Below are 26987 nucleotides of genomic sequence, written 5' to 3'. Positions count from 1 at the left end.
TGCGCACAATGAGGACAACCGCGACGCCCAGGTCTGCTGCGACGCCTAGGTTTGCTGTGACGCCCATGCGCAAGCAACCATCTCCGGGCCGTTCGATCCCCTCGATGAACTCTTTGGCCGGGAGCGCAACAATCGCTGACGAGGTGTGCACGCAAGACCTCACTGTGTGGCCTGAGCCCTAGTCGAGCATGAATCCGGCGAGCTCATCGTCGTGTCCATGCACCAATGAAGGTAGGGACCACATGTACGCCGGCCTCGCGGAATCGAACGGTCTTGAGTTCTGTGAGGGAGCGACCGTGGCAGAAAGGAGTGCGGACAGAAACATGGACCGTATTTTGGAAGAAATACAACCCCAAGGGCCTATTAGCAAATATGTAGGGTGAGCTGTCTATCTCCTTGGCCCCAGTGTCGATGTGGCAGGGGTCAACGCTGGTCAGACCGATTTAGGACCTCGCATGAACCATTTATGAAAGATTTAGGACTAAGATGTTCAATTTAAAAAATAGGGACTAAAGTGAAGGCACGGGCAAAGAATTGGGACCGCCCGTGCGGTTTACTCAGAATAAAAAGGTCATTGTTGTCCATTATGCCTCACTAGTGTAAACAAGAAACCAAATGTCGCAATTGCAGAGTCTAAAGGAAATAGCTTCGAGCACACACACAATGGCGCCGTAAAAGTATCTGTTACTCGGAACCGAAGTATGAGTGCCTTTTACCTTTCCTCCCCGGCAACGGCGCCGGAAAAGTGCTTGATGTCTACGGGTGCTTCTATTCTTGTAGACAAGTGTTGGGCCTCCAAGAGCGAGAGGTTTGTAGAACATCAAGCAAGTTTCCCTTAAGTGGATTACCCAAGGTTTATCGAACTCGTGGAGGAAGAGGTCAAAGATATCCCTCTCATGCAACCCTCGCAACCACAAAGCAAGAAGTCTCTTGTGTCCCCAACACACCTAATAGGTGTACTAGTTCGGCGAAGAGATAGTGAAATACAAGTGGTATGAATGAATATGAGCAGTAGTATGGCGCCGTAAAATAGCTTACCGGCATGCGGTTGATGGTAGTAATATTGCAGGAAGTAAACAAGCGAGAGTAACTCGGTAGTAGTAACGCAGAGAAACAAGTAACAAGCAGCGATAGCGATATTTAGGAACAAGGCCTAGGGATTAGACTTTCACTAGTGGACACTCTCAACATTGATCACATAACAGAATAGATAAATGCATACTCTACACTCTCTTGTTGGATGATGAACACATTGCGTAGGATTACACGAACCCTCAATGCCGGAGTTAACAAGCTCCACAATTCAATGTTCATATTTAAATAACCTTATAGTGCATGAAAGATCGACACGACTAAACCAAGTACTAACATAGCATGCACACTGTCACCTTCATGCTTATGTAGGAGGAATAATACACATCAATACTATCATAGCAATAGTTAACTTCGCAATCTACAAGAGATCATGATCATAGCATAAACCAAGTACTAACACGGATGCACACACCTGTCACCATTACATCGTGCGGGAGGAATAAAACTACTTTAATAACATTGCTAGAGTAGCACATAGATAAATTGTGATACAAAACACATTGCAATCATAAAGAGATATAAATAAGCACTTCACTATGCCATTCATAACAGTGAATAAGTATTCTGTGAAATATAGCCTAAGAGACCCACACGGTGCACACACTCGTCACCTTTACACACGTGGGACAAGGAGTCTCCGGAGATCACATAAGTAAAACTCACTTGACTAGCACAATGACATCTAGATTACAAGCATCATCATATGAATCTCAATCATGTAAGGCAGCTCATGAGATTATTGTATTGAAGTACATAGGAGAGAGATGAACCACATAGCTACCGGTACAGCCCCGAGCCTCGATGGAGAACTACTCCCTCCTCATGGGAGCAGCAGCGATGATGAAGATGGCGGTGGAGATGGCAGCGGTGTCGATGGAGAAGCCTTCCGGAGGCACTTCCCCGCTCCGGCAGGGTGCCGGAACAGAGACTCCTCGTCCCCTGCATCTTGGCTTCGCGATGGCGGCGGCTCTGGAACTTTTCTCGTACCGTGGCTTATTCCCTAAGGGTTTTCGACGCAGGGGCTTTATATAGGCGAAAGGGCGGCGTCAGAGGGTCGAAGAGGCGGCGACACCATAGGGTGGCGCGGGCCACACCCAGGTCGTGCCGGCCTATGGTCTGGTGGGCCTGTGGCCCCCCTCTGGTCCTTCCCGCGTGTTCTGGATGCTTCCGGGCAAAATAGGAACCTGGGCGTTGATTTCGTCCAATTCCGAGAATATTTCGTTACTAGGATTTCGAAACCAAAAACAGCAGAAAACAGGAACTGGCACTTCGGCATCTTGTTAATAGGTTAGTTCCAGAAAATGCACGAATATGACATAAAGTGTGCATAAAACATGTAGATATCATCAATAATGTGGCATGGAACATAAGAAATTATAGATACGTTTGAGACGTATCAGGGATTTAAGAGTGGGATGAGTACGAGCGTACTCAACAAGTTCATTATAGGAAAGAGGTGTTTAATGCACTAGCTACGACATTAGACCAGAAAGTCTAAGGCAATGCAGGTTTTTGTAATCATTTCTTCAAAAGGTTGCTTTTATTCTGAAGAGCTATGTCCGTCAGCCTTCACCGGTTGACTAGAACTTCATGGAGTTCCTTTCCGGCAGCGTTCGCAGTTTCATATCCCGGAACAGGAGTGACCGGTCACGATTCATTACACTCGTAGAGGTGTGTTGCTTTACCCATAAGAGATCTTATCCTTGTTGCCAACCGAGTTGCAGGCTCGTCCACACTTCCTTTGGTGTGAGGCCAGGAGTAAGGTCCTAGTCAATTATATTCCTCCGCTACCTCGCACACCCACCCTTTGTTGCAATCCCCGACCCTGGGTCCTCGCCGGTCCTCTTATACCAATTAAGGATGGACTGATAACGCGTGAAGCACACGTCCATTGGGAACCCCAAGAGGAAGGTGTGATGCGTATAGCAGCAAGTTTTCCCTCAGAAAGAAACCAAGGTTATCGAACCAGTAGGAGCCAAGAAGCACGTGAAGGTTGTTGGTGGAGGAGTGTAGTGCGGCGCAACACCAGTGAAACCGGCGCCAACGTGGAACCTGCACAACACAATCAAGATACTTTGCCCCAACGTAACAGTGAGGTTGTCAATCTCACCGGCTTGCTGAAAACAAAGGATTAAACGTATCAAGTGGAAGATGGTGCTTGTTTGCAAAGAACAGTAAAGAACAATGATTGTAGTAGATTGTATTCAGATGTAAAAGAATGGACCGGGGTCCACAGTTCACTAGTGGTGTCTCTGCAATAAGATAACTAACATGTTGGGTGAAAAAATTACAGGTGGGCAATTGACAAATAAAGATTCAATACATATCAATGATGATTACTATGAGATTTAATCAGGGTATTACGACAAAGTACATAGACCGCCATCCAAGCATGCATCTATGCCTAAATAATCCACCTTCGGGTTAGCATCCGCACCCCTCCAGTATTAAGTTGTAAACAACGAGATAATTGTATTAAGTATGGTGCGTAATGTAATCAACACAAATATCCTTAGACAAAGCATCGATGTTTTATCCCTAGTAGAAACAAGCACATCCACAACCTTAGAACTTTCGTCACTATCCCGCATTAAATGGAGGCATGAACCCACTATCGAGCATAAATACTCCCTCTTGGAGTTACAAGTATCAACTTGGCCGAGCCTCTACTAGCAACGGAGAGCATGCAAGAACATAAACAACACATATATGATAGATTGATAATCAACTTGACATAATATTCTAGATTCATCGGATCCCACCAAGCACAACATGTAGCATTACAAATAGATGATCTTGATCATGTTAGGCAGCTCACAAGATCTAAACAATGATAGCACAAGCGGAGAAGACAACCATCTAGCTACTTCTATGGACCCATAGTCCAAGGATGAACTACTCACGCATCAATCCGGAGGCGGGCATGATGATGTAGAGCCCTCCGGTGATGATTCCCCTCTCCGGCAGGGTGCCGGAGGTGATCTCCTGAATCCCCCGAGATGGGATTAGCGGCGGCGGCGTCTCTGGAAGGTTTTCCGTATCGTGGCTCTCGGTACAGGGGTTTTCACGACGAAGGCTTTAAGTAGGCGGAAGGGCAGGTCAGGAGGGGGCACAGGGGCCCCACCCCATAGGCCGGCGCGGCCAAGGCCCAGGCCGCGCCGCCTTATGGTTACGGCCCCTCGTGGCCCCACTTCGTATCCCCCTCGGTCTTCTGGAAGCTTCGTGGAAAAATAAGACCCTGGGCGTTGATTTCGTCCAATTCCGAGAATATTTCCTTTGTAGGATTTCTGAAACCAAAAACAGCAGAAAACAACGAATCGGCGCTTCGGCATCTTGTTAATAGGTTAGTGCCGGAAAATGTATAATAATGATGTAAAGTATGTATAAAACATGCAAGTATTGTTATAAAAGTAGCATGGAACATAAGAAATTATAGATAAGTTTGAGACGTATCAAGCATCCCCAAGCTTAGTTCCTACTCGCCCTCGAGTAGGTAAACGATAACAACAAATAGTTTCTAAAGTGACATGCTACCAACATAACCTTGATCAACATTATTGTAAAGCATATGAGATGAATGGAGTGATCTGAAGCAAAAGATTGCTAACAAAAGATGATGACTAAACAAATGAATCATATAACAAAACTTTTCATGAATAGTACTTTCAAGACAAGCATCAACAAGACTTGCATAAGAGCTAACTCATAAGCAATAAATTCGAAGTAGAATGCATTGAAGCAACACAAAGGATGATTAAGTTTCAGCAATTGCTTTCAACTTGTAACATGTATATCTCATGGATATTTGTCAACATAGAGTAATATAACAAGTGCAATAAGTAAACATGTAAAAATCAATGCACACAGCTAACACAACTGTTTGCTTCTAAGATGGAAAGAAGTAGGTAAACTGACTCAACATAAAGTAAAAGAATGGCCCTTTGCAGAGGGAAGCATGGATTACTATTTTTGTGCTAGAGCTTTTATTTTGAAAACATAGAAACAATTTTGTCAACGGTAGTAATAATTCATATGTGCTATGCATAATACTTCCTACAAGTTGCAAGCCTCATGCATAGAGTACTAATAGTGCTCGCACCTTGTCCTAATTAGCTTGGATTAACACGGATTATCACTGCATGACATATGTTTCAACCAAGTGTCACAAAGGGGTACCTCTATGCTGCCTGTACAAAGGTCCTAGGAGATCAATTGCATTTGATTTCTCTTTTTTAACAGATCTCAACTTAGGACATCCATACCGGAACAACATAGACAACAGATAATGGACTCCTCTTTTAATGCATAAGCATTCAACAACAGATAATATTCTCATAAGAGATTGAGGTTGTATATCCAAACTGAAAACTTCCACCATGATACATGGCTTTGGTTAGCGGCCCAATGTTCTTCTCTAACAATATGCATACTCAAACCATTTGATCATGAAAATCACCCTTACTTCAGACAAGACGAACATGCATAGCATCTCACATGATATCCAACAAAGGTAAAGAGTTGATGGCGTCCCCAGAAACATGGTTACCGCTCAACAAGCAACTTATAAGAACTAAGACACATAACTACATATTCATCACCACAATAGTTTTTAAGCTATTTGTCCCATGAGCTATATATTGCAAGGATAAAGGAATGAAATTTTAAAGGTAGCACTCAAGTAATTTACTTTGGAATGGCAGAAAAATACCACATAGTAGGTAGATATGGTGGACACAAATGGCATGGGTTTTGGCTCAAGGTGTTTGGATGCACGAGAAGAATTTCCTCTCAGTACAAGGTTTGGGCTAGCAAGGTTGTTTGAAGCAAACACAAGTATGAACAGGTACAGAAAAACTTACACAAGAACATATTGCAAGCATTATAAGACTCTACACTGGCTTCCTTGTTGTTCAAACACTTTACCAAAAAATATCTAGACTTAGAGAGACCAATCATGCAAACCAAATTTTAACAAGCTCTACGGTAGTTCTCCACTAATAGATTAAACTACATGATGCAAGAGCTTAAACATGATCTATGAGAGCTCAAAACAATTGCCAAGTTTCAAGTTATTCCAAACCATATGAAGCATTTTCTCGATTCCAACCAAATAGCAATCAACGAAGCAATTTCAGCCTTCGCCATGAACATTAAAGCACAACTAAGAACACAAGTGTTCCATATGAAAAAGCGGAGCGTAATATCTCCAATATAAGGATGGTGGGATCCAACTTTATTCAAACCAAAAAAAAACCAAACAGACGCTCCAAGTAAAGAACATAAGATGTGATGGAATAAAAATATAGTTTCACTAGAAGTGACCTGATAAGTTGTCGATGAATAAGGGGATGCCTTGGGCATACCCAAGCTTAGATGCTTGAGTCTTCTTAAAATATGCAGGGATGAAACACCGGAGCATCCCCAAGCTTAGACCTTTCACTCTTCTTGATCATATTGTATCATCCTCTTCTCTTGACCCTTGAAAACTTCCTCCACATCAAACTTCAAGCAAACTCATTAGAGGGTTAGTGCATAATCAAAAATTCACACATTCAGAGGTGACATAATCATTCTTAACACTTCTGGACATTGCACAAAGCTTCTGAAAGTTAATGGAACAAAGAAACTCATTCAACATAGCAAAAGCGGCAATGCGAAATAAAAGGCAGAATCTGTCAAAACAGAACAGTCCGTAAAGACGAATTTTACAGAGGCACTTAACTTGCTCAAACGGAAAAACTCAAAACTAATGAAAGTTGCGTACGTATCTGAGGATCACGCACGTAAATTGGCAGATTTTTTTGATTTTTTTACAGAGATTTCTACGCAAATTCGTGACAGACAGCAATTCTGTTTCTGCGCAGCAATCCAAATCTAGCATCATCTTTACCATAGAGACTTTACTTGGCACAAAAACACGATAATGAGAGGTTGCTATAGTAGTAACAACTTCCAAGACTCAACAATACTGTAATAAAATAAAACATGGATTATCTCCCAAGAAGTGCTTTTCTTTAACGCCTTTCAGCTAGGCGCAGAAAGTGCAAATCAAGTATTATCTAGAGAAGAAGCATCAACATTACCTCGGGCTTTACGCCTACCCTTCTTACTCTTTTTCTTACTCTTTGGTTTAGGGAATACATGTCGGCCTCCCGGTGTAGAGGTGAAATTTAGGGTGCCTTCTCCCACATCTATGATTGCTCCCAATAGTTTCAGCGGGGGTCTTCCAAGTGTGATTTGTCCTGTTTCTACACATTCAATAACAAGATAATCAGTGGATACCGTTCTTCCAAAAATGGTTGTATGCACACCCTCGGCTATTCCCTTAGAAATTATAACAGAGTTATCAATAAGAGTTATTCCTTCTCCCCCTTCAACGAGTCCCCAAAGTGTCAAAGATTCATAAATACTCTTAGGCATAAGGCAAAATTCAGATATAATATCACAATGGGCATGAAAAATTTCACCACCAATAATAACTTTAATAGTAGGGTCCCACATTGAAGGTTCAGAGTTCACTAAAACTTGATCAAGACGGTTACGAACATAACTATAATTTTCTTTCAAGCAAGATGCACTTGTCTCAAGAGTGTTTAATCTATTATAAATGCTAATAAGAGCTGAATCAAAGTTATTAGCTGAACTATGTGATGCAACCAATTTTTTATGGCATTAAAAGCTTGATCACCATTGCAATGAAGGAAATCTCCTCCTACTACAAGCATCCAAGGCATATCTATAGCGAATCATAAGCCCAAAATAAAAATTACTAAGGAGCAGACTTAGAGTCATTTGAGGTTCAGCTTTACGATAAGAATCAAAAATTCTAGACCAAGCATCTTTAAAACTCTCCTCATCCCCTTGTTTAAAAGTAAAGACTAATTCCTCAGGTGAAGAAGTAACAGGTACAGAGCTAGACATGATAACAAAAGTAAACTAAATGCAAGTAACTAATTTTTGTGTGTTTTTGATATAGAGCAAATAAACAAGACAGTAAATAAAGTAACTAATTTTTTTGTGTTTTCGATATAGAGCTAGTAAATAAGACAGAAAGTAAAGCAACTAATTTTTATGTTTTTAATATGAAGCAAACAAGACAGTAAATAAAGTAAAGTAAAGCAAGACAAAAACAAACTAAAGAGATTGGATGTGGAGACTCCCCTTGCAGCGTGTCTTGATCTCCCCGGCAACGGCGCCAGAAAAAGAGCTTGATAACGCGTGAAGCACACGTCCGTTGGGAACCCCAAGAGGAAGGTGTGATGCGTATAGCGAGCAAGTTTTCCCTCGAGAAAGAAACCGAGGTTATCGAACCGAGTAGGGAGCCAAGAAGCACGTGAAGGTTGTTGGTGGAGGAGTGTAGTGCGGCGCAACACCAGTGAAACCGGCGCCAACGTGGAACCTGCACAACACAATCAAGATACTTTGCCCCAACGTAACAGTGAGGTTGTCAATCTCACCGGCTTGCTGGAAACAAATGATTAAACGTATCGAGTGGAATATGGTGTTTGTTTGCAAAGAACAGTAAAGAACAATGATTGCAGTAGATTGTATTCAGATGTAAAAGAATGGACCGGGGTCCACAGTTCACTAGTGGTGTCTCTCCAATAAGATAACTAGCATGCTGGGTGAACAAATTACAGGTGGGCAATTGACAAATAAAGATTCAATACATATCAATGATGATTACTATGAGATTTAATCAGGGCATTACGACAAAGTACATAGACCGCCATCCAGCATGCATCTATGCCTAAATAATCCACCTTCGGGTTAGCATCCGCACCCCCTCCAGTATTAAGTTGTAAACAACAAATATCCTTAGACAAAGCATCGATGTTTTATCCCTAGTAGCAATAGCACATCCACAACCTTATAACTTTCTGTCACTGTCCCAGATTAAATGGAGGCATGAACCCACTATCGAGCATAAATACTCCCTCTTGGAGTTACAAGTATCAACTTGGCCAGAGCCTCTACTAGCAACGGAGAGCATGCAAGAACATAAACAACACATATATGATAGATTGATAATCAACTTGACATAATATTCTAGATTCATCGGATCCCACCAAGCACAACATGTAGCATTACAAATAGATGATCTTGATCATGTTAGGCGGCTCACAAGATCTAAACAATGATAGCACAAGCGGAGAAGACAACCATCTAGCTACTGCTATGGACCCATAGTCCAAGGATGAACTACTCACGCATCAATCCGGAGGCGGGCATGATGATGTAGAGCCCTCCGGTGATCATTCCCCTCTCTGGCAGGGTGTCGGAGGCGATCTCCTGAATCCCCCGAGATGGGATTAGCGGCGGCGGCGTCTCTGGAAGGTTTTCCGTATCGTGGCTCTCGGTACAGGGGTTTTCGCGACGAAGGCTTTAAGAAGGCGGAAGGGCGGGTCAGGAGGGGGCATAGGGGCCCCACCCCATAGGTCGGCGCGGCCAAGGCCCAGGCCGCGCCGCCCTATGGTTACGGCCCCTCGTGGCCCCACTTCGTATCTCCCTCGGTCTTCTGGAAGCTTCGTGGAAAAATAAGACCCTGGGCGTTGATTTCGTCCAATTCCGAGAATATTTCCTTTGTAGGATTTCTGAAACCAAAAACAGCAGAAAACAACAGAATCGGCGCTTCGGCATCTTGTTAATAGGTTAGTGCCGGAAAATGTATAATAATGATGTAAAGTATGTATAAAACATGCAAGTATTGTTATAAAAGTAGCATGGAACATAAGAAATTATAGATACGTTTGAGACGTATCATGGACCCCGACCGCGACAACAGTTCTGGGCTCTACCATAAACTCCTTCACCGGTAGATGCAACCCATCATAGACCGCAATACCGTGGGGAACTTAAGGCTTCCCCAGTCTACCGCTTGATCCTCGGGCGACAAGTGTCTACGGACAATGCCGTGGGGAACTTAAGGCTTCCCCAGCCTACCGCTTGCCCCTTGGAATACAAGTGTCTACGGTAAAGCGCGCCCGTTGATGTACAAGAGGTGGAAATACAATTGACTATTCCGTCCCACTCCAGATCTTATGGTTAACACGGGTATTACGGCACAAGAATCACTGGACGACATTTGTTGTTTAATCCTAGATGGATATAAACCCTTGCAATGGAACCTCCACCATATCAACACATACCATGGTTCCATTGCCCACCACTTAGTCATATTCATAGTTATGAAAATAGTCTTTTTATTTTCATGCAAGAGTGATAAACATAGTACTTTGCAAGTAATTTGGTAAAAATACTCAAATGACATGAGCAAGCGATGAACTTGCCTTTCTTGACTGCAAGATTATGCAGGCAAGGTCTTCGGTGCGCAATAACTCCAAATTCTGAAATAGCATCATCGTCCGGTAAGGACGATGTTTAAAAGATTGGCAAGGATGCAATAATGTATAAGTATGAGATGCCATCGCTCTAAGCGTGACTTAACCCCGATGATTTAGGATTAGTGAGTTGTAATGATTAGTTCAGGGTGTGTTGCACTTTTAGAGTGATTCACAAACAAGGTTCTTATTAAGTTGTGATTACTTGGTATCATGTACAAGTTATAGAATAAAGCATAGTAATCAATTGAGCACACAAGGAATGATAATTGGCATAATGTTAATATGTAAAGAATAGTTGTCAGTTTTAGTACTATATGGCATGGTTAATGGTTGCTGGTTATATTCTTTAAAAGAATAACTTTTGAAGAACATGTTCTTTAATAAAGAACAAGTATGACAATTGGGTTTGTTGGGTTCTATGATTTTCTATGGTTCCACTTGGTTTCTGGATTAAGTATTAGTTGGATTCATCAGTAACTAGGGCTTGTATGGTTTTACTTAAGCAATTAAGTGTATATGATTGCTATCAAGGTTGGTATATCTTGCTGGTGACAACTGGTTAGGGTTTATAGATCTTATGAAGCAGGTTTGACGGCTACTCCCTGTTTATTTCAAAAGAATAACTTTTGAAGAACATACTTCTTAAGTAATAAGAAGTATTTCAATTAGGGTTGAGGTGGTCTAGGTTTTATTATTGGATCCACTTAAATAGGGTATAGGTGGCTCCTAAATATTATAGTTTCAGAAGTATCTAGTACTAGTAGGGTTTTAGTGGAGTATGATATAAGATGCACAATATTGGTATGGTTGCTATTGGAGTTCATTATAATGGTGTGATGCTAACCAAGGTTAATTAAAGATGATGGTTTTGGGAATAGGAGCTAGGGTTCATACCTGGTTGATCCTACTTGATCAACAAAATTCTATTAGGATGAACACATGGAATACCATTTTATTAGTGATAGGTCTCTATTATTTTATGAAGACATGACAAGTATTTAGTTGCTACTATGGATCTATGAATGCAAAGTAAGTATCATGATCATATGTTCTAACCTAGGGTTTAGGTTCAAAGGTAATTAGGGTTCACACATAAAACAAAGGAACTAGGGTTCCTATTGGATTTAGGGTTTTAGGGGTCCATATAGAATTATGAGGTTATAATTTTATTCATAATGAAACTAGGGTCTCCTAATTACCATATAGTTCTTAAGTTAATAACTTCATTATAAAGTTGAAGTTATTAGTAACTTTGAAATAAAAACAATGTTAGATTTGGCATTTATTATTTTTAAAGAATTAATAATTAAGGTAATTATTATTTAGGGTTTAAATCCTCCTAATAAGGCTTTAACTAGTTATTAGTAAAGGAAAATTAGTTTTAATGTTTCCTTTATTTATTTAGTAGTCTTTATTTAATTAAGAATGTTTCCCTAATTATTGAATTTTAATTGAATCTAGGATAAAAGAAAATGCTAAATAATACAGGTTAAACAATTAAATTTTTATTTAAAATAAAAATTTCATATTATATTTTTATTGGATAGATTTTATTTTTATAAGAATTTTGATATCTTATTTATATTTTTCTGAGTTATAATGAATTTTATACATTCATGCAAAGATTCAGATATTTTCTGGAATTTATAAATAAGTGGAAATTCTAAATCTACCGTCCTAAATTTACCCCAGACACAGACATGTGGGGTCAAGACTGACTCATCTGCCTCGTTGGCAGTTGACTGGGTCAAACCAGTCTTCGTACCCCACTGCCACACCACCATGCCGGTCAACTCGCCGTCGGCGAGTCAACACACGACGGCGACGCTGATTTTGGCCTACTGGGACGCACGACTAGCACTATCCGGACCCCCTCAACACACTGAGTCTGATGGTGGGGTTTAGCGCTCGAATAGACCACCGGAGCATATCCGGTGAGACCATGAAATCGAGCTACAGACGGTTATATGCTGTGAGAATAGGCTCTAAAGAAGCGCGTGCTCACCCTGGTACTGATGATAGGGGTAGTACTCTTGGAAAGAGAGAAGATCACCGCGTGATGTCGTCGATTGCGAACGGAGACGGCGAGGAACTCGCCGATTTTGGCGAGGTGCTGCGGAAGGGGATGTTGAAATTGGATCGATTCCTAGCTCCCCTAGACGCGTGCTTCCACGCAGAGGCTCTACGCGTCGAGGCGCATCTCCTGGACTACTTGCCAGAGTTTGGGACGGCTCCTATCATCGGCTTCTTCTCCGACGCCGGCGACAGTGCTTGACGGGTGGCGGTGAATAGAGAGGGAATGAGAAAGATTGGTTGGGCGGAGGTGAACAAGGATGGCACGGCCGGCGGTCATTCTGGTGCTTTTATAGGCCTCGAGATGGTCTGGAACGACGACGAGTCGTCGGCGACGAGCGGCTTGGATACGGTGGAGGTGCGGGTTAGGGTTTTCGATGCCCGAATCTTGATGGTCTGACTGGCTACGGATTCCACGGCCATGCGCTAGGGTTCTAGGACGAGGCTTGCATCCGGCTGGTGCTTATCGGCGACGAGGACGTGGTCGGCGAAGTCGACCACGGCGTCTCGTGGCGTCCATGCGAGGAAGACGGAGACCACGTCTACTTGCACGAATTTTGAAGCACGAAATGGTATGGACCTCCTGTTGGGTTGTGCTGGGCTGGTGTTGTTGGCTGCTGGTGGGCCGTGGTGTTGGGATCGATTACTGGGCTGCTCCTGGGTCGGTTTGGACGGCGTGGACGAGCTGCTGCTGGGCTTCTCAATGGCCAGGTAAGCTCCTTCTCCTCTCTTTTCTTTTTTATCTGTTTTTCTTTTTCTATTTTATTATTTGCCCATCTAAATTCATATTTGAATTCTGTTATTTTTGCAGGTGTTTTAATTATGTTAGTTCCATTTGGATGTTGTGTAATGACTATTACACCACTATTCTATTTGAACATGTATTTTATATTGGATTATATTACATACTTGTGGATTATTCAAAATAGCAAATAGGCATGAATTGATATCCTCATTTTAATTGTCTTTTTCTTATGAATCAAATCCTTTGGAATAACTAGAGTTGATACTTTGAACTCAAGGTATTTGAGAGATTGTTATTAGGATTTGGTTTCTTATTTGGGAATTTGGTTACTTGCATATGATTTTATGTGAATACTTATTTATTATGGTCTTGTAGGTTTGGTTATAACCATATTTCAAGGTTAATACTAGTACCATATTTTAATAACACCTTGAGATACCTAAAGTAGATGCTACTCTCATTATGGTTTGGTCTTAATTATATAGATAAGTGGTTGATAATCACTTTTATGGTTTTAATTATAAGATGTATCACAAGAGTTTTCCCGGGTTTAATAACTGTAGCTTAAGATTTTATTAATGTGCCATACTAGGGTTCTAATGATATTTACCTAATGGCAATTGGTTTGAATCTCAATTATGGCCTAGGTTTATATTATTATCACCATAGTGATGCATAAACTAGGGTTGAGATATACTTCTAGTTTGTAGAGTTGAGATGACATCATATTGCATTTGCTAGGTTTCAATCTCCCCTAACCAAAGTAATATGGTTAGTTGCTTAACTGTTTCTGTTCTCCTTTAATTACTAAGGCTTGAGAATTGGTTTTATCTTATACCAATAGATTGCTATTATATCCTTAATCTATTGTTAAAGTAACTAAAGTAGCTATATATCTTTTTATAGTTAACTTTGGTTATAATGATGAATGGTTTCTCACCATATAAATTATAGGCTTTAACTCTAAGCTTTTCTTATGTGCTTATATACTCTACTTCAAGTTCTTAGGGTTTATGATCAGTACATAATTTATAATGATCAAGGTTTGGCTTCCTAAGTTATTTCTCAAGAATTAGGTTTCTCACTCCCAAGATTAAGTATTGTCTTGATCAATTAGATATAGTTTCTTTCTTATATTATCATGAATGGATATGGTTACCTCAATAATTTATATCCCAGGAGAATGCCTGAGATAATAACTTATAGTTCTACTTAAGGAATGATGATTTAATCATCTCGGTATATGAATAGTTATCTCCCTCAAATTCAAGTGTTGCCTCAACTAACTTGAGTGTAACACCATAGCTTGAGTTCTCTCAGATAGGAATGGATTATTCTAAGGTTTATGGAATACTCACAAGATCTCATTAGGTATGAAAAGGTTAAGTCCCCACTTGTCTGGTTTAGTTTGATTAGTCTCATTCTTACTTTATCAATTCATGGATATGGTATTATTCCATGTGATATTAGGTTATCTCACCACTCCAAGGTGAAATGGTTTACAACCTAATACTTTAGTGCAAAGGTTGTCCTTGATTCTTAAATAGGTAAGGATATGATTGGTATGAATGGTCTCTCTCATTTGGGAAGGAATTCAATGATAACCTAAGGTTAGGCTCCATAGAGGTTGATGTGATCTCAATATCTATGTTTAACATAATTGGGTTCTCTCTCTAGGGAATGTCTTGAATAATATCCTAGGGTTTCTCTTAAAGATAATGTTGTGATCATATGGATATTTATATCTAAGGTTTATCTCAAGGTTTGTTATTGCTTCCCTAAATAAAACAGAACTCTCACCTCTCTAGGTTTGATGTATAATAATATGTAATAGAGAAGAACATATATTCCTATGGTTGATCTCCTTGTCATGATTCCAAGAATAAAGTGGAATCAATACCATGAGGTTCATGGTATGATCATGGATTGGTTGAAGACATGGAAAGGATAAGTTAAGAATGTTTTCTACATTTATTGTTACTTGATTTCCAATTAAATGGATGTTCATATGTTATGGCAATTATTACCATATTATGATCTTTTAGAAGATCAAGCAATTGATCATTGATTAAAGTGTTGTTGTGTTTGATTATTAGTTCCATTTGATCTAACTTCTTATATCAAATCATCTCTACCCAAAACAAGGTTTTAACAAAGTCACATTGAGATTTATAGCGCTTGACTTGATGAGCTACTTCAATTCCACCAAGGTCAAGTGAAACTTCAGTTACTGTGACTGTTTTACTTTAAAGCGCGAAAATTTCCCGGATTTTCTATGCATGAATGCAATGCACACATCTATTTCCTCTATTTTTGTAACCCCAAATACTGGGATATTACAGAGGGTTTCAGCCGGAAAAGTACTCGACTGCTATGAAAACTAGGGTTGTATTGACAATGATTCGATCCTCTCTTTGTCCCTCGACTCCCCCTTATATAGGAGGCGGAGCCGAGGGTTTCGTGATACACAAGTTACAAAGTCCGGGAGACTCTTTGAATTCGTCCCGTAATAGTTACAAGTCATTATTCCTAATACAACTCTATATTTCCAAACTACTTCATAACTGGGCTTCCGGGCTTCATAAACTTCGGGTCGTGGGCCTTCAGTAAACCCCGGGTACCTTCTTCGGCAGGCCCATTGGGGATGCTTATGTCACCGTGTGATTCTATCGGCGTGGTTCGTCGAGCCACGGGAGTGGAAATCGACTGTATCGGGTTTGTGTGCGTGTGTTGTTCTTCGTGTTCTTCTTGTTCTTCATCTCCACTCCTTTTCCCCTTTTGGATTTGGTCAAATTCGTGAAGATCTAGGCATATCTGAGCCCTTAGGCCTCACCACAATCGGATCCATCAATTGTTCTTAAGTAAGACTAATTAATAAATAGAAAACACTTATTTATACTAAAATTTTGTACTTTGTTACAAAGTTTCCCAACTTGTGATCTTAAGTAGTACATTTTCTGCTACTTATATATCCGGACTAATTTCGGAACGGTGTTGCCAAATACCGAATCTGATGTTATAGGTTGTTCTAACAGTATCATCCAGCAATGCATTTATGTAAATATGAACTGTATTTTGTAGCAAAAAAGATATGCCTTTTTATGCTGAGCTATAAAATATAACGTTTAGAGGAACTCGGTTTGAGTTCTGAAGGGTTGATCTTGTTTGTGTTTGTTTCACGTCTTTCTTGCAATAGATATATCTATTTTCGAAATTGACTTCTCTCAAAAATGTGAGCAAAATAAAAGGAAAATAAAATCACATATCTTTGGGAATTGATTTGTGTCACTTGCCTAAATTATATTCTTGTTTTTGTCTTTGCATATATTTGAACAGCCTTAAATATCTTCGTAGAAAGATACGTTGAGAGAGGTTTCTAGTGTGCAATTAAGTATATGCATCCGTAAAATTCTAGAGTATATTAGTATGTGTTTCTTAAGGAGCTTGTCAGCGAATCATGGGCATGTCTGGTTTATTGAGGTATTGTGATCAAGTTCTTACTACATGTATCATGTATGTACTCCCGTGGGTATAGTCAGCTGGTAACATAAAATTCAGAGCACGGCTATATTGTGCCTTCCCTCAAATGCAGGCAATCGCATGAAACATGTATCAAACTCTTTCATCATGGTATTGTTATCACTTTGAAATTGCATCAACTTGAACTGATATTTGTCCGGAATTTGTTAGGTGGCACAATTGCTGCATGTTTCTCGCACTTCTGTGAGAATGTGGAAATAATAGAAAGACTTGGTTAGAGTTTAGATGTTGCGGTACGTATGTACGGCGCATTTCCTTGTTTTGGGATTACATGTGGTTAAACGACTTGCTTGAGAATGAATCGTTCTCCTAACGAGACGAAATTGGAACGCTGATTTTCTACAGTGCGCGATATGTACCATGCATTGATCCACCGTTGTTTGGTGGTTGAAGATTGGTGTGGTGTTTTGTATCATCATGTTTCGAGAAAAAAAACTAGACGCGTCTATATATATTCACGATGATTTTTTGTAGTTTCTTGAATGATATATATGCATTGCTGAAACTCAGCCGCGGCAGAGAAACGCCCTGTTTCTTTGCCGCGACAGAGTACCCTAGGCCCGGTTCGTGGTACGAACCGGGACCAAAGGCCATCCAACGCGAGCTCTCTGGCCGCACCACGTGGCGCAGCTTTTAGGCCCGGTGCAAGTTTGAGCCGGGACTAAAATTGGTCCCGGTTTGGAAACCGGGACTGAAGGCCCAAATGAATCGGGCCTATAGCCCCGTTTTCCACTAGTGACGAATCTCCCACCATGATACATGGTACATCCAAAGATTCCCAACGTCAAAATAAAAAAAGATTAATTTTCATTCACTGCCAAATATCTGTCTGATGTTAGCAAAAGCAAGCGTCGTCACAGGCTCAGGGCTGCAAAAGGCCCGCCGCGCCTGCATCCAGCCGGGCCTCGACCGGCACGAATGAATCGACGCGCACTCGAGAATGCGCGGTAGTTGTCCACACGGCGGTGCACGTCCGCGTAAACTCTTGAGCAAGTTACGTCCCAGGCCTCGCTCGTCGGAGACCGGCCGCGTCGCCACCGACTTAGCTAACCCGTGGCGGCGCCGAGTTGGCCAGATCTCCCCAGCCGAACCGACTTCTCCCGATTTGCCTTCCTTTCTTGGCGCCAACGAAACGAGAATGAGCTACCCTCCGCAATTCCCAGATATAAATACGGACCAGGATTGGCCCTTCCGGGTTCCTCTTCTTCTTCCTCATCCTACCCGCGCTCTCCCTCTTTCGTCTCCGGCAGCGGGAGGGTTTGCAGGAGACGGTCGAGTTCGAGCCGAGCCGAGCCGGCCGGAACCGCAGCATCCGTAACGTACGTCTCAGATGCCGTAACTGGTTTATACGTTACTGCTCTGTTTCTGTTTCATCTATGGTCGATCGAACGACGCACGCTATGCTCTCTTCCGCCATTGCCATGTTCAGGTTCTTGTCAATCGCTGGCGATGTCGAAATAAGCCTGCCTGGTCACCGCAGCTTGCCTACCACAGGACACAGGGGGGCCCGCCGTCCGCATCCCATTCTTTTCACTACTCACTTAGCTAGGGCAAAGGCGGCGGCAATGAAGATGGGAAGGCGAGTCGGCCAGCGACCGCCGGATCAATGGAGAAGAGTAACCCCGTGGCGGCGGAAATCAGGGCGAAAAGGATCAGGGGACAGCAGCTGCTTAATTTAACTGAACTTTTACTGGCCTGTTGCGAATTTGCGATCGAATTGCAAGCGCCTAACTGACTAACGCAATTTTTCTCACCTTAACTAAACTTTAAATACTGTTGTTTTAATCCCGGCGCTCAAATATTAGGGCAAGATTTCACCTTTAGATGCATGAATTGCTTCTCCTCTTGCAGTTGATCCATCAGTTCTGTGCAAGCTCCGGAGATGAACTGACCTGCGGTTTTCAGTTCAGGCATATCGTTCATTCGTCCACAGCTTGCATTTTTTAAATATAGCGTGGAAGGTTAAGAGAATTTTACAATTCAGGCATCTTTGACTAGTTGTGAATTTTTGATCCTGCAGTTCTAACTTCAGGCATGCATCTATGTCACAGACATTCATTAGCTCACAGCTTGCATTTATTTAAAAAAATAGCGCTTAAGATTAAGAGAATTTTACAATTCAGGCATCTCTGACTAGTTGTCAATTTGTGATCCTGCGGTTTTCAGTTCAGGCATGCATCAATGTCACCGATAATTTACAGCTTCGCGTCTTTATATTCACCGCGTACAATTAAACACCAAAGACACGGGACAGTCTGCATGTATTAATCGGGCTTTAACACTTCCTTGTTATGTGATTCATGTGCACATTGTACAGCTCAATTTAATTACGCGTGTGTTTTACATTCCTCAAAGCACTAATCCTCGCAAACATTTGCAATGCAGGCCACCTGAACACTCTCAGAATCATCCAGGGGCTGTTCCGTTCCATCAGAGTCGCAGAACAATTTCAAGATGAGAAGCACAGGGCATATCCTTCTCGTGGCCGTGGCGCTGCTGATCCTATCTTCCCTGTGCCCCGGGGCCAGTGCATGGAGCCTCTTCTCCTCCTCTAAACCCGCGTCAGCGCCGCCGCAGTTGCTGCTCGACGGCGCGGTGGCCGACTTCTCGATCGACGGTGGCGCCGGCAGAGAGCCGAGAGGGCTCAAGCTCCTGGACGGCGCGCGTCGCAAGATCGCCGCCACCGGCACCTGCTGGAGCGAGGCGTACCGCGGCCTCTTCGCGAGCTGCGCCGACATCATGGCCGACAAGGAGCGGCAGTCGAGGCTGGCGTGGCGCCTCAGCGAGTGCTTCCAGGAGGACTCCGGCCGCCCGCCGCTGCCGCGCTGCGACGACCGCGCCGGCATGGTGCACTGCCGCAAACGCCTCTCCGAGTCCGAGGGCAAGGTGTTCCTCGAGTTCTTCCTCGAGACCAACACCCTGTGCCACCAGCTGCAGGCGGAGGCGTTCAAGCAGAACACGGAGAGGCTGGTGAACGACCTGTCGCGGTCGGCGACGGCGGCGAGCGAGAAGCTGTCCACGATCGAGGAGAGGTCGGGGCAGATCATCCAGGATTCGACCAAGCTCCACGGCTCCATGGCCTCCATCGTGTCCCAGACCGAGAACCTCACCGAGGCGTCCAACAGCATCAAGACCCGGATCGGCGACGTGCTGGAGCAGTCCGCGGCGATCGCCGAGCAGTCCAGGCAGATCGCGGCCGCGCAGGCGGCGCTCGGGGAAGGGCAGGAGGAGATGCGGGAACGGATCGACGCCGGCATGGCAAGGGTTGAGGAGGAGTACGCGAGGCTCGGCGAGGAGATGGTGAGGCTGAAGGAGGAGGCGGCGGGGATCGAGAGGGAGGTCAGGCTCGTCGGGGACGCCATGGCGGCGAAGATGGAGGGACTGCAGAGGACGGCGGAGGCGATCAGTAACGCCACCGGCCGGTCGCTGGAGAATCAGAAAGAGCTGCTGGACGGGCAGTTGACGGCGATCAAGGGCCTGGCGGAGCTCCGGGGCTTCCAGGCGCGGGCGCTCCATGAGGGCAGGGAGACGATGCACAAGCTGGCGAGCTTCGGGCGGCAGCAGCAGGAGGAGCTGCTGGCCCGGCAGGAGCAGCTCCGGCAGGCGCACGACCACCTCATGCACAACTCCGAATCGATCCTTAAAGCACAGGAAGAGTTCAGCGCGAAGCAGGCGAACATCTTCGCGGCGCTGGACAAGCTCTACGTGCTCCACAATGCCATCCTGGTGGAGTCCCGCTTCATCAAGGCCTTCTTCTTCTACTCCTGCGTCGTCTTCCTCCTCTACCTCCTCACCAGCGCCAAGCAGACCTTCGCCATCAGAGGCCACCTCTACTTCGGTAACATCTTCAGACTGATTTTTCTTTTCTTTTTTTGGCAGACACCATGCTGAATTCTGAAAATTGTAAATGTTCATGTGTTTCCTGGTAACCAAATCAGGTCTCTGCATCACGCTCGCGGTGGAGGTCATGCTCATCAGGTTCAGCGCCGACGACGACATCACCAAACCGTTCTGGATCGTGTCCAAGGTGCTGCTGCTCCGGTCATTGTTCCTCGCCGCCGCAGCCGCCCAGATCCTGCACGCCGTCTTCGCCTTCAAGTATGGCGACCATCACAATCTTTTACTAAATTGCACATCACGTTGCGGTTATCTGACTGCCCATTTCTTTTGCTGCAGGGACTATGAGGTGCTGAACCATCTGCTGCTCCAGACGCTGGTGGAGAAAGTCCGGGCAATTGAGGACAACAATGCAGGTGAGCTACTAGTACAGAATTGAGATGAAATCGCCTTTAGCTTTCATCATTCCCCTTGCCGCCAACTGCTCTTTGAATTTTGAACCGTGGTTCTGCTACGAATTTTCACCCAAAAGCTTTATTACGCTCTCTGCTCTGGTCTGGTCCAGGAGACAAGATGTGCCCATGGAGCAACGGCAGTGATGATGACGAGAAAAGCCTCAGTGACTACTCGTGGGTCTTTGATGAGCTACAGGAAGAAGTGGACAGCGAAATCGATCCGGATTTCATGCTCCCCAAAGATGGCATCTACGGGAAGAATCGCCTTTTCCAAGAAGAAATCAGCGAAAATTCACTCACGGCATCGGCCGCCACGAGGAGATACAATCTTCGGGCGCGCATTACACCACGGTGACTCCGTGCAAGTAGATCATACATATGCAGAAGTATTGCCAGAAGTTGGAACTGTGAAAAATGTCAGCAGTATGCTGAAGAACCAAAAGGGCGATGCAATCTTGTTTACAAACACATATTCAGATTTTCTGATTCTACAACTTAGATTGTACAAAGATATATAATATAATGTGGGTACTTGAAAAATCATCAGATGTAAGAAATGTTCAATCTGATATGACATATAGATGCTGCTGTAAGAGGTAGGAGTGAGTTGCAGTATGCCAGGTTGATCTAAAAATTACATTACTCGCTAACATGACATATATCTGCTTATATGAATGGAAAATGAGGGCCTAATGTACATGATTTGACTAACTGTTCAAAAATCATCAGCTGTAAGAAATATTTAATCTGATATGACATATAGCTGCTGCTGTAAGAGGTAGGAGTGAGTTGCAGTATGCCAGGTTGATCTAAAAATTACATTACTCACTAACATGATATATATGTGCTTATATGAATGGAAAATGAGAACCTAATGTACATGATTTGACTAACTGTTGAAAAACAATCAGATGAAAGAAATATTCACTCTGACATGACATATAGCTTCTGCTGTAAGAGGTAGGAGTGAGTTGCAATATGCCAGGTTGATCTGAAAATTCCATCACTCACTGAAATGAATCTAACATGACATATATCTGCTTATAAGAATGGAAAATGAGAACCTAATGTACATGATTTGACTAACTGAGCTCCCTCTCCGATCTATACACTGCTGTTCGAAAAGAATCCGTACATGGAAATGAATTCATGGATCTTTGATAAAATTATCCCTGCTCGCCTCGACTGTAAATCAGATATCCCAGCTTCCAGCAACTTCTCCCCAGTAACTTTTAGTATTGAAGAACTCTTATGCACCAATCATCAAAGGACGTATTATCGGGCACGGGCAGTCGATGGTTGTTTCGAAGAGCGGCCAGACTTGTGTTTCCGCTTCTGCTTACCTGCAGAAGGGTCAGCCAATGGTCCAGACCAAGTAGGCACGGAACCCTTCTCGTAAGGAAATACGGTGCTAAACGAAGATGGGTCTGGGGGTTCAAACGTAGGTTCCATGTGATTTGAACAACCCAACGGATATCCGATCGCTCCATCCTGATGTGGTGGAGGGAACTTTTCACTCTTGCTCTTCGCATTTGCATGCGTTATTAGCCTTCTTTTCTGTAAATAGTCAAATCAAGATAAGTCGATATGTTGACACAGAAAATTAAAACAGCTCATGAAGATGAATAAATAAGGAAGGCAAGATAACATTCAACATACATCAATGTTTACTTGGAGTTCAGCATTTGCCTCCGGTGCTGGAACAGCCCGAGGCCGATCCCGTGTCCTTGTCTTCCTAGCTCCATCACCATTAGGTCTATTGCCAGCAGCTCTTAAACTGTTTTTCAACCAACGAATATGTAAATTAGCAATTTATGAAAAGCAAAAGCTCGCTGATATGATATATCATCCAATCAACAGGATCAAGAGGTCATGAATGGAGACATAAAATATATTTACAAATATTTTTTGAAAGATCTATATCAGAAAGGTACAGACAAATTATTGCATGACAGCCTGACTCATGATGATGTCTAAGCAATTATTCCAACAAGTTCCCAGAAATATAGGAATCTTGGCAGTTGGCACGGTAGCCAAGACTTACTTTTACTACAAATAAGTATACGCCTAGCAGGCCACTGATGTTAGCTTTTGAACCAAAAGAAATGATTTTTTCTTCCTTATATTCTGCTGTGCTAAATACAGTGTTGTCATGTTACCCTTTCCTAGTTCCTACTTTCAAGCTTACTGAAGCACTCCGCAGAAGAATGCACCTACTGCAACTAGATTTTAGGATACTCCTGTAAAAACTGTATTTCTAACTCAATTTGGGACTCTAACTTCCAACAATTTCTTCAGAATTGTTTTTGTTTTGAAAAAACAGCCATCTGTGCAGTATGAATTCAAATGCACATGCTTTTTCTAAAGCAACTATCTGTGTACATTTCGAGATTGTGAAAAGAGCTTAAAAGACATTAAAGCATTCACAAAGATCAGGTAAAAGCAAAAGCAGAAAAACAAATAAAATCTTTCCGAGTGTAGAAGAGTTCGGATGACAAACCGTCTAGCTTCTTCATCTCTTCGTTTTGCATCCATCTCTTTGCTTGGTGGGTACTGGGGTAGACTTGACGGATCACAAGCATGAGGTTCCGTTTTAAAGAACTGTGTTAGCAGTGCAAAAAGGTGCAGGTTAATAAGTATGGTGTAACAAAAATGAACAGCAAAGTATGTACTTAATGAAAAATCTATAGCCGTCCATGAAAGAGGCTGCCAAAATCTTACATTCTATGCACAATAACTGAATTTAGGGTCCATCATAGAGATACCAATAACAAATGTCAGAATCCCATCATGGTCTTTAGACAAAAATTTCACCACAAGTTCATGTCCCTATATGACCCTAAAAGTGGAGCCTCTGTATACAGAAAGGATGAGATATCCTAATTTCAATGTGATTCTAATGTATTGGATTTTAACTCTCTAACATCACTGGAGCATAAGTAGTTAAATACCAAAATTCCAAGTTCCAACGGAAACAAGACACAGTAATCCAATTTATTGATGAAACTCATATAGGTTCCATCATGCCCTGCAAACTTGAGCGTTTGTTACCTTTCTGAAACAATGAATATTGACTAATTGACAAACCGCTACAGGATCTTTTCTGAGAAGTTGATATAGAAAACGAAAGTGATCAGCTATAACAAAGTTTTATGTTGTTAGCATATGGGTACAGTTATCGATGTGCTCTCCTATGGTCATCCTTGTGGCAATTTATCCTGTTTTTAATTTACATCAAATAGGAAAAGGATGGTACAAGCTCAGACAACTTACATCACTATTTAATGCAGCAGTTGCTGTTAAACGATCAGCAGGATCAATTGAGAGAAGTGTTTCGATCAGCCGAAGTGCTGATTGTGGGAAGTCTTTGAATGTATCTGCTATTCGCCTTTTGTATGGCTGCTGGGGCTTAAATATGGTTGCATGCGGCAACTTCGATTTTTTCCAATATTCTTCAGCAGGGGATCCGCATAGCTTAAATATCTTATGCAACTGTTCCACCTAAAATGGAAAACAACATTAAAACTGTTAAGCCTGATGACCAATACAACAACAACATGAAAGCCTTTTCCCCAAGCAAGTTCGGGTAGGCTAGATATGAAACCCAACGGAAACATAAGGAAAACAAAACAAGGAGAGAGAGAAAAAACAAAAGTAAACTAAAATTCTAACACATGGATCGCTGATTTCCATGTAGTCCTATCAAGAGCTAAATCTTTAGGGACATTCTAATCCCTCAAGTCTCTTTTTACCGCCTCCGCCCATGTCAACTTTGGTCGTCCTCTGCCCCTCCTTATAGTTTCCATACTCCTTAGAATTCCACTGTTAACTGGTGCTTTTCGTTTGATATGACCAAACCACCTTAGTCAGTGTTGGACTAGCTTCTCGTCAACCGGTGACACCCCTAGCCTCTCCCGTATAACCTCTTTCCTAGTCTGGTCCTTTCTTGTATGTCCAAACATCCACCGCAGCATGCGCATCTCAGCAACACTCATCTGTTGGATGTGTTGTCTTTTAGTGGGCCAACATTCTGCTCCGTATAGCAAAGCCGGTCTGATCGCCATCCTATAGAACTTACCTTTTAGCTTTTCTGGGACCTTATTGTCACACAGGATGCCAGATGCTTGTCACCACTTCATCCATCCCGCCTTGATCCTGTGGCAAACATCCTCATCGATATCACAATTGCTTTGCAGCATTGATCCCAATTCCCAAGTATCGGAAGGTGTCCCTCTTAGGCACTATTTGTCCTTGTAAACTAACATATTCGTCTTCGCACCTAACACCACTAACGTCGCATTGCAAGTACTCGGTGTTGGTCCTACTAATTCTAAACCCCTTTGAACTACATGCTTATCCTATCTGAATTGCTCTAATATGAAATTGATTTCATCAGCAAGGCCATCTTGCACTAGACCTGCCTCGAAAAGTTAACGTAGTTTGCACGGAATAGCACTTGGTTGCAGACTTGCAGTACATGCCCAATTGAGTTTTTAGAAGATGAAACCTAGTAAAGGCATTTCAAGCGCAGCAACAATGTGAAAAAAAAAAGGATGAAAGCGTTCAATAGCTAACCTCGGTCCGTCCCGGCATAATAGGTTTCCCAGCCAGCAACTCAGCAAGGATGCATCCGGCGCTCCACAAGTCGACACCTACTCCGTAATCGGTAGCACCCAACAGCAACTCCGGCGGCCGGTACCACAGAGTCACCACCCGACTAGTCATCGGCTGCTTATGGTTGGGGTCGAAGAAGGACGCCAGACCAAAGTCCCCAATCTTGAGCACACCATGGTCATCCATGAGCAGGTTGGAGCCCTTGATGTCACGGTGCAGCACCCCCTGGTTGTGGCAGTGCTCCAGCCCCGACAGCAGCTGGTGCACATAGCACTTGACCTGCAGGGCATAAACACCTCAGCTACATTCTACTACTACGGAGTAGGTTAAATTGAGCAGGAGGATGGTGTGGCAGGAAAATGGGGGGGATCTTGACCTGTGGCAGGGTGAACTTGATGTCGGGGCTGGCGGCGAGGCCCGCGAGGTCGTGGACCATGTAGTCGAAGACGAGGTAGAGGCTGCAGGACATGCGGGAGGTGACGAGGCCGTCGAGCTTGATGACGTTGGGGTGGTCGAGGCGGCGCAGGATGAGGATCTCCCGCGCCATGAACCGCACGCTCTCCGGCTCCAGGTTGTCGAAGCGCACCTTCTTGAGCGCCACGATCTTGCCGCTCACCGAGTCCCGCGCCTTGTACACGTTGCTGTACGTGCCTTGCCCGATCTGGTAGAAGAAAGAAACGAGCTTTGCTGTCGTCGTCAGAGGAGGAGGAGGAAGAAGAACGCGAAGGCGAGGCGCGAAGGTGGAGCGGATCACGGAGCGAGGGGAGGTGAGGGGGGGAGCGGACCTTGTCGATCTTCTCGAAGGAGTCGGCGCGGCGCGGGGTCCAGCCGTTGATGGCCTCGCCGGCGACGGCGGAGAGCCAGGCGGGCCAGCCGGCGGCGACCTGCTCGCCGCGCGCCTTGTTGGCGAAGCTGCCCCCGAGGCGGGCCTCCGGGCCGTGCCGCGACGACCGGGACCGCCGCTCCCGCTTCACCGGCGCGGTGACGGCGACGGACTGCTCGACCTTCTCGCCGGCCTCCCCCGCCGCCGCCGGAGCAGCAGCAGAGGAGGCATCCCCCTTGTGCTGTGGCTGGGACGCGGCGCGGCGGTCCGGGCTGGGAGTGCAGGCGGCGGACGGGCGGCCGTACACGCAGCCCATGGGTGGGGACGGGCCTCACCGGCGCCGGCGCATGGGGAGGCCGCGATCCGGGGGCGGCGCCGGGGCAGAGGGGGCAGAGCGGAGGAGGGGGGAGGGGGAGGTGGGTAAGTAGTAAAGTCGCGGAGTGAGGGGAACGGAACAGGAC

At 43.8% G+C, this 26987-nt stretch overlaps 2 protein-coding genes across 2 annotated transcripts; one reads left to right on the top strand and one right to left on the bottom strand.

The window, feature by feature from the left end:
• Positions 1-12738: 12738 nt before the first annotated feature.
• Positions 12739-21444, top strand: LOC124672940 (protein GAMETE EXPRESSED 1-like). Its single transcript, XM_047209092.1, has 6 exons — positions 12739-12876; positions 12943-13223; positions 19212-20635; positions 20736-20895; positions 20974-21061; positions 21208-21444. Exons 1-6 carry the CDS (start codon positions 12739-12741, stop codon positions 21442-21444), a joined length of 2328 nt encoding a protein of 775 aa, XP_047065048.1.
• Positions 21445-22075: 631 nt separating this feature from the next.
• On the bottom strand, positions 22076-26759 carry LOC124674433 (probable serine/threonine-protein kinase At1g54610; the record flags this gene model as incomplete). Its single annotated transcript, XM_047210479.1, is given in 7 exon segments — positions 22076-22646; positions 22749-22866; positions 23590-23690; positions 24363-24590; positions 25665-25982; positions 26080-26364; positions 26489-26759. Coding segments are annotated over 7 exon segments (1603 nt in total), but the record flags the coding sequence as incomplete, so codon positions are not given.
• Positions 26760-26987: the final 228 nt, after the last annotated feature.

This window comes from Lolium rigidum, chromosome 7 (genome assembly GCF_022539505.1).
Source record: "Lolium rigidum isolate FL_2022 chromosome 7, APGP_CSIRO_Lrig_0.1, whole genome shotgun sequence".
NCBI lineage: Eukaryota > Viridiplantae > Streptophyta > Magnoliopsida > Poales > Poaceae > Lolium > Lolium rigidum.
This window is presented reverse-complemented; position numbering and strand designations above follow the sequence as displayed.